This window comes from Buceros rhinoceros, unplaced genomic scaffold (assembly GCF_000710305.1).
Source record: "Buceros rhinoceros silvestris isolate BGI_N320 unplaced genomic scaffold, ASM71030v1 scaffold10287, whole genome shotgun sequence".
In the NCBI taxonomy this organism is placed as follows: Eukaryota; Metazoa; Chordata; class Aves; order Bucerotiformes; family Bucerotidae; genus Buceros; species Buceros rhinoceros.
The window spans coordinates 1-8,770 of NW_010423944.1; the positions used below are offsets into that span (position 1 = coordinate 1).

Consider the following 8,770-nt stretch of genomic DNA (forward strand, 5'->3'; position numbering starts at 1 on the left):
GGACGCCCTCCTGGGCACCCTGGTGTGGGGACCCTGCTCTAGGATGATCCCCAGAGGTCACTGCCAGCCCCCACCAGTCTGAGAGTCTGGAGTTCGGTGATTTTTGCCCAGGATGACTGACGGAAGGCATGTCTGTACTATACAGTTAAATTCTTACAAAACAGGGACTGAGCCTTCCCAGGGGACAGCGAGTTTAGCACCAGCAGCAGCAGACGAGACTGCACTGTGGTGATTAAGGTTATTCAGGTGGAGTAAGAGCGGGTCATTAAACCTATTAACCCCAAGGGCTGCCAAAGACTCTGAGGTAACTTACACCTGGGGCCTCCTTCGCCTCTGCTTTAGTTTCTTTATTTGCATCCTGGGGTTTGGAAGCTGCTTTCGCTGCAAACATTCCCATGATCCCTTTGGGCTGCTGTGAGGTCTGTTTAGCGGTCGATGGGCCGTGGCCGTTGACTGTGGGTACGCTGACAGCATTTGTGTCGCTGGGTGTCTGGGAAGGCAACGTCTGCGCTTGGGGAATGTCGGCCGGTGTCCGGGGAACGGCAGCAGCACAGTGAATGGCACTAAACCTGCGTGACGGAGTGAAAAATTTAATTAGCCTTTTAACTACTTAGTTTTTCACCTCGACTTCCTCACCAGCACTCCAGTCCTGTGTTCTCCTGTTATGGGGGGTAAAAAAAAAGGTGATCTAATTCACGGATGGGATGAGAAAGAAAGGCTGGCACAGAGCAGGAGCAATGGAGACCTCTGCTGAAAGGATCAGCTGAACCCATCAGCAAGAGCTGGAGCGTCCAAATGCTAAACAAGCTGTTCAGATTTCAGGGGGTAGGAGAAAGTCTCACACCCCCCCGGGTGGAGGTGGAGCAGGCTGCGCTTTATTCCTAAACGGGTTACGCTCGCTGAAATTTGCAGCATAAATTGTATGTGTGACAATCTAAAACTCTGACAACTTTCAGATGCAACTTCTCTGATGCAACAAGCAGCCACCATCACAGCAGCCAGGTAAGTAAATCACAGCAGCCAGGTAAGTAAATCACAGCTGAGGCTGAACGATTCACATGGCTCCACAGATCCCCCTGACCTGACTATATAAAGTCATCTCCATGGAGTCACGGGGAGGCAGAACCCCGTCTCAGCTTCTAAGAGGCTGAAACGTGATGGTTGGGGGATGTGGAGCTGTAAGAACTGAAATGACACGTTCACAGCTACAGCACAATTCCCTGATTGTCGGGAAGAGCAGAACCCCAAAATAACTGAATTTACTCCCCACTGTGTGAATGGCAGGCGAGGCCATCCAGATGTCCTCCAGACCTGTCTCAGAAGTACCCCGGCTCACCCCTGCCAACCCCCTGAATGACACAGCGCTGTCTGATTGGCGGAAGAATCCAGCCACCCTTCTGCCAAGTCACCTCTGTGCCTCAGCATTAGCAGCTCACACCACGGTCTGCTCCGGCTCGCATCAGGACCTGGAACGCCCCAAGAAAACACCATCTCCACAGTGTTTCACCTCCTCCACTTTCACAGTGCAACAGGTACCATAGGGTCAGTCTGAATTTAGTTCAGCCAGGTGGCAAGTGAACAAGCTGGATTTCTCATGGTTTGCCTGGGGTATCACAGGACAAAGCCAGGCAGAGATTTACACCAAGGCTTTGCAAAGCAAATCCAGGACCTGGATTGTCCAAGCCTTCTGCATGTACAAATGGGAAAGGCAGACACCAGAATCACCGTTTCGCATCCTTTCGCTGAGAGGAAACAAGACTGCAACAAGGAGATGGCAGCCAAACCTACAGCATGTGTCATCTCTGCTGCAGGGTCAAAGAGTCACGGGGTCACTTGGGTTGGAAAAGCCCTTCCAGCTCCTCCAGTCCCCCCGTTCCCACAGCACTGCCAGGGCCCCACGAACCCCTGGCCCTCAGCACCACCTCCACACCGCTGGCAAACCCCTCCAGCCATGGGCACTCCACCACTGCCCTGGGCAGCCTGGCACATGCCTGCACAACCCCAACGGGCAACAAATGCCTCCTCAGGGACAACCTCAACCTCCCCTGCCACAACTGCAGGACGGTTCCTCTCGTCCTGGTGCTTGTTCCTGGGGAGAAGAGACCAACCCCCACCTCATTGCTCCAACCTGCTGTCAGGGAGTTGTGGAGAGCCAGAAGGTCTCCCCGGAGCCTCCTTTGCTCCAGGATCAACCCCCCCAGGTCCCTCAGCCGCTCCTCAGTGCACTTGTGCTCCAGACCCTGCATCAGCTTCGTTGCCCTTCTCTGACACGCTCCAGCCCCTCAAGGTCATTCTGGCAGGGAGGGGCCCAAACTGAACCCAGGAGTTGAGGGGCGGCCTCCCTAGTACTCCCAGTCCAGGGGTACAATCCCTGCCCTGCTCCTGCTGGCCACACCAGTGCTGGGACAAGCTAGGATGCCGCTGACCTTCTTGGCCACCTGGGACACTGCTGGCTCCTATTCACCAGCGCTCCCAGGGGTACAGACATTCACACTGGAAATACGCAGCTTCCAGGATATTAGTCTCTCAGCCGCTCTCTCGCTGACATTCTGAAGGCAGACACGTTTCTATTTTCGAATTCTATACTCTTTCTATGACACAACGGTCAGGCATCCCCCTTCTCAACCAGATTGGTCACGGCACTGTACGTCCTCATTACATCAAGCTGAAGCTGTTGTGGTGGAAACAACATAGAAATGAGAAGGCGCAGCTGCCAGGGACTGTTCAAGAGGGGAGACAATGACCCGTGGAGACTAAAGTCCCTCTGAATTCTAGGAGAATCTGTCTCTATTCAACCATGAAGGGCACTTGTGCTGCTTGGTCTGTTTGTCTGCCTCCCCTACATCTTATCTTCTACATGGAGAACGAGTTCCTGCAAGGTATCTTCAGGAGGTGGATGGAAACAGGCTCACAAACCAGAAGACAAGCTCACGTTAGCACTTTGCTGAGCGCATCGCTCATGGTTGTGTAAGTCTGTTTCAGTTTCTTCCTCCTTTATGTGCTGCCTGGGGACTGCTCTGACCTGACTTCCATGTCTTTTCCCAGCTTTCTCAAAATCCAGGTGTATCTGGTAACCCTTGACTTACTGCTGAAGCGCCCTGGGTAGCAACAGCTCATCGGTCTCAGATCAAATGATGCAAGAAGCAAAACCAAACTCACTTGCTGCAGTTGTGCAGGTTGGTTTTGATGATGTCATAGTCTGTGTTGTAGAGTGGCCCGCTGTCCTTCAGCAGGGCTTTCTGGATGCTGTAGACGTGCACGCTCGCAATTGTCATTAGTTTAGATTTCATTGCTGGGGGGGAAGAGAAAAAAAAGACCCCTGTTAGTACAGCCTTTACAGAACCAGGTGGCAGCTTGTACCAGGCTCCGCCAAGGATGAAGAAAGACTGACAGCAAGGACCTGAATATAAAAATGTGTAATTGTACCTTCTTCCAACACTCACTGATTGAGAAGGCGACGTAATGGATTCCATAAGCCTGTCAGACATGTTTTCTATTGTACACACTTGGTTCTTACAGAACTGATTTAAGAGCAATCCCTGTGTTTACCTTCAAACTATACAGTACATAGTTACCCCAAACTATACTGGGGATCCAGTATATCTGTACAACTCCCTAAAACTAAGGAAAAACAGATAGTCATAAATCTAGCAGAACCAGGCCAGGGGCCACCTGCCTGCACTGGGGAGGCCACCCCTCAAATCCTGGATTCAGTTTGGGCCCCTCACTCCTAGAAGGACTTTGAAGGGCTGGAGCGTGGCCAGAGAAGAGCAACAAAGCTGGAGCAGGGTCTGGAACACAAGTGCACTGAGGAGCAGCTGAGGGACCGGGCAGGGTTGAGCCTGGAGCAAAGGAGTCTCCAGGGAGACCTTCAGGCTCTCCACAACTCCCTGACAGCAGGTTGGAGCAATGAGGTGGGGGTTGGTCTCTTCTCCCCAGGAACAAGCACCAGGACGAGAGGAACCGTCCTGCAGTTGTTGCAGGGGAGGTTGAGGCTGTCCCTGAGGAGGCATTTGTTGCCCGTTGGGGTTGTGCAGGCGTGTGCCAGGCTGCCCAGGGCAGTGGTGGAGTGCCCACGGCCGGAGGGGTTTGCCAGCGGTGTGGAGGTGGTGCTGAGGGCCAGGGGTTCGTGGGGCCCTGGCAGTGCTGGGAGAATGGTTGGACTCGAGAGTTGAAAGGGCTTTTCCAACCCAAACGATTCTGTGATTCTGCCCCACTGGAGCTGCTCTCTGCCACTAAGGCAGCATCAACTGTATCAACCAGTGTCACGGCGTGTCTCTAGGAGTCTGCTGGAATTAATGGTTTGTCCCTTCTGTGCTATTCACTGTTACCCCCTTGAGACAAGGGCTGGTTTTCAGGAATTCTTTGTTCATTTTTTACATTGTTCTTTCCACACAGCCCTGGTGTGACACAGTGCTTCTCGGCACTGTGAAAATACACACAGTGACCATTTCTTGAGGCCAGGCCCACTCCCATCCCAAACCTCAAACTCTTCCAAACGTAAGTCATACCTTTGGCCTGTCTTCTAATACAAAAACCACCAACAACTCTTTCCTTCACAGCAACACAGACCAGCACGCAGCAGACATGACAGATAGCAATTGCACTGCTTGATGATCTACTGCCCTGACAAAGACAACTGCAGCTGGAAATCCGCTTCAATAAGGAAAGTAACACAAGTCTTGCAAAGAAAGTTAGACTATCCACATGGGTATCTGAGGTCACAAATGCTACAGCCTCTTCTCAAATGCCAAAGATGTTATTTGAAAGCGGCGAAGAGCCCGCGGTTGTGTTGGAATCACTGTGGATCAGACCTCAGCAGCAGGACCAGACCTGGAGAGATGGTACTATGACTGACAAGGCACGGAGAGCAGTTCAGTGCTCTTGTTTTTTCGCCTTTTACTGTGAAAGCCAATACCCCAGACACAAGTGAGAACATTCTCATGGGACGTTTAACTAACACCCCCATCCGTGGGAGCCTGAAGGCTCGTGATTGCTCCAAACCACCGTGAGACACTGCTGGGCACTACTCAGATATTGTTGCCTTTAAGGAGGAGCTGTCTGTCAGGGGCAGGGAGGTGGAAAAGAACTGCTGACTAAAATGTCCAACATAAAAAAAATCCCAGACCGAAATCACCAGTCTGAAGTGACACAGCTGCTGGCTCAGATATTCACAGTTCTGAGAAAAAGCTGGTACAAGTACCCCCCTGAAGCCGACAGCCTGACTGGGCATTTACGTGCAGATGGCAAGTTCCGAGCTTTACTCACTTCGCTGTTCTTTCAAAGAAAAAAAAAAAGTGAAGAGCACGTCATTAGCACCATGTGCTTACCTTCGAGTTTATCCTCTCTCACTACTGCAACCTTGTGGCACTGTAAAACACAAAGAAACGGCAAACTTCATATCTAGGAAGATCTGTAGTACGTGATATTTGCAGTTATCTATTGAATAAGGAAGTCTCCAGGTTAGAGGTGCAGCCTTGTAGGTGCAAAGAACTGGGCCAATACCTTTAAGTATTCATCAGCCGCTGGTTCCGAAAGATCTGTCCTCCTGCTTCTCTACCAGGGTGTTTGACAGACCACTACAACCCTAAATAAAGCCCCTGTCCTCCCCTCCTGACACTGGAGACGAGACATGGATGAACCCAGCTGCACAGAGAGACTGTGCAGCACTGCACAGCACAGAGAGAAGCAGATTCACTGTAGATCTGTGGCGCTGGCCCTCATCGCCCGGGTTTATTTGGATGGTCGGCAAACTCCACCATAGCAAATGGTAGCACAGACACAGCACCGGAGCAATAAAACACCAAGAGAAATCAGAGCATTAATTTAAAAGCCAGAGCGGAATGTTTCTGGAAAGGTGCTCCAGGGCCACTCTGCTCCTGACACTCAACAGGTCGTGGTTGATACAGAGAGTACCAAAAGGGCTAAACCCAGCCCTTAACAGTGTGTTTAATTGATCCCAGCCTCCCTCTAGATCATCTCCCTTCAGAGGAGTCTGGTGGTTGACTCCACAGCCTGTGGCTACACCTGCTGCCTGCGGACAGTAGTGCAGGGCTCCCAGCAAGCACGAGGCTGTGCTGAAGCACTCACACCCCTTCCCTACCCCAAACTGTGCCAGAGTTTTATCACCCACCCACTACACCAATGCCTGAACGTCTTCTGGAGGGGTGTCCCAGATGTGAGCTTTTCTGCTCCTGCCCTGGTAGCCCTCGGACACCCTGTCAGAGGAACTTTAAACTCCTCCTGTGTGCAGTTCCTAACGCTGGCATTGCTTCACCGCTGCCCCTACGAGCTCCCTGCACCTGCGGGTCACCTTTCTGAGAAGGCCCTTATCAACAATATTTAAAAACATGGGGGAAAAGGGATCTTTATGTTCACCTTCACAGATCTTGTTTAAAAAATAAAAAAGACAGAGCTTAGAAAAAAAAAAACTATTTCTTCCTGGCAAAGTTCTTCTATGGCAAAGTTAAAAACAATAGAACTTGTTGACAAACGTCCAGTGAGCTGAGAGCTGCTGCTGTGTTAATGCCAAAAGAAATGGGGAGAAAAGCCCTGTTGAACTCCAGCTGTAAATGTGACGCTATCTGAACAGCTGTACATAAAAATATCCCATTATACAGCACTAACGTGATAAATAATTACCTCCAATTTCAGGCAGATTTGCAGTTTTCAAGAGAATATTCCATGCTGTGAAACAATTTATTATTTAGGAAAACAAATGAAGTTTTTTTTGGGGGGTTTACAAAGAAAATCCATGACACTTTGAGCCTGTGGATCGTACTGTTGGGTGTCTAAAGCCATAAATGGTGGAACGTCAAAGGCAGAGACTGTTTGGGGATTGAATTCTTCTGTAAGCAGACAAACAGGGACTCTATTTGCTTCCGTCTTCTTTCAAGAAGCCCTGAGGCACCTGTCCGGAATTTCAGACCTTAAAACTCTGACAAGCAGCAACAAGAAAAAATAAAGACATTAAGCAGTGATGCCTTTGCTTTATAAGTCAAAGCATTTTGAATACAAAATGCTGTGTGTTGATTTACGTTTCTCTTGTACACAAGGGTAAAAAAGCTGCTTTATTTAACAAGACAACTTCAACTATTAATTTATTATTCTCTTTATTACTAGTCTATTCTAAGAGAATTTCCAGCTCACTCCCCTCGACAGCAGTGACAGACTCTGGGAAATGGATTAGCTGATCTCCCAATGGCTGCTCCAGACTGGTTTATACTCTTCGCAGTCCAGTAGCAGTGACAGGATGGAGAGATGGCTGCCAACAGGCTTTCAGCTAACTAAATAAAACCCCTGGTGCGTTATTCAGCACTGTGTTACCACCAAACCACAACCAAGCGGCCTTTCTTCCCTGTTGTCTGTGTGCTGGTGACCCAAAGATGACAAAACAAGGTGGAAGACACAAGAATAAAGAGCTCCCAGACACCTTTGAGCATTAAAACTCACCACGTGCCCATTCTGGACAAGGTTTCCTGCTACTAAGTAGGTGACATGAAGCTGAGCTCCAGAATTCTCCTTCCGTTTCCTCTCCACGTAATCATAGAGCATCCTGCACAAAAAACAGCGTTAATGACTCAGAAGAGCCCAGCACCACCCCTTCCAGGAATCTTCAAAACCAGCCTGACATTCATACAAGCAGGACTAAACTAACCTTACTGAAAGACCTTCCTGCTCTGCTGCTCTGGAGGAACTCATTCTGACAGCTATTCAAACCACAGGTGACGTGAATACAAGCTCTCAAAGCTTTAATGGTGGGCTGCAGATGCTCTCACATCCTCTGGGCAGCTCATTCCAAAGTCACCCTTCCAGAAAGCAGGTTTTCTTTACAGAAAGGGTGGTAAAGCATTGGCCCAGGCTGCCCAGGGCAGTGGTGGAGTGCCCATGGCTGGAGGGGTTTGCCAGCGGTGTGGAGGTGGTGCTGAGGGCCAGGGGTTCGTGGGGACCTGGCAGTGCTGGGGGAACGGGGAGAGTTGAGGAGCTGAAAGGGCTTTTCTAACCAAAATGATTCTGTGAAAGGCTGTTTGAGCATTCTGAAACACCTGACAGAGGAACTGGTGATTTTTGGTACCTGATCACATTGCCGGGTGAATACACACAGTCCCAGTTACACCCACTGCCACGGAAACAGGAGTAAAGAGCACCATCAGTGATGACGAGATGGAGCTCCCGCTTCTAATACTGATTCATGACAAATGCCCCACCTAAGAGGGCAGAGACACTGCCCCACACTCCAGGAGGGTGGTCTTCAAGATGGTTACTGCTACCGAGACAGACTGTGATTACCACGCTGCCACAGCCAGCACAATCACTGAAATAACTCGTTTCTGTTATCAAACACTTCCCTCTCCTAGAAGCTGGACTGTTAAGCACAAAAATGCCACAGGAGTTCTCTCTCCATCTCCAGGTTGGTTTCAAAAAAATGAGAAGGTGCCTCTGCTTCACCTGGGCCATCTCCTTCACATCAAAAACTTCTCTGCCTCCTGGTTTCCTGCGAACACAACTGTTCCCAGCAGAGCTCTCCAGTCAGGACTCCAACCATCACTGGAGCACGTTCAGGTTCACACACCATCTAAACTGCTCATCCACGTGCAACAGAAAGAGCAAGACAATCCCTTCACTACGTTAGATGCCCGAGTTGGTACTCAAGTAGTTTGGACGAGGCAGGTGAAGCTGGGCTCAGTACACAGCAAGAAGAGAAAATACTTGTATTATGGGCATCCTAAACCGGGTGCATGGGGCAGGGGTTTGGTAGTGGAGTGCTGCA

The 8,770-nt window shown here is 50.1% G+C and overlaps 1 protein-coding gene across 1 annotated transcript in view; it reads right to left on the reverse strand.

Annotated features, from left to right (window-relative positions):
- Positions 1–313: 313 nt before the first annotated feature.
- Positions 314–8,770, reverse strand: part of POLD3 (polymerase (DNA-directed), delta 3, accessory subunit) — a gene marked incomplete at both ends in the record, with an annotated part of 10,205 nt that continues 1,748 nt past the window's right edge. Inside the window, 4 exons of the mRNA XM_010140606.1 lie at positions 314–569; positions 3,160–3,292; positions 5,331–5,370; positions 7,453–7,555. Of these exons, the coding sequence (XP_010138908.1) occupies positions 314–569; positions 3,160–3,292; positions 5,331–5,370; positions 7,453–7,555 (532 nt within the window). The remainder of the gene's footprint in view (positions 570–3,159; positions 3,293–5,330; positions 5,371–7,452; positions 7,556–8,770) is intronic.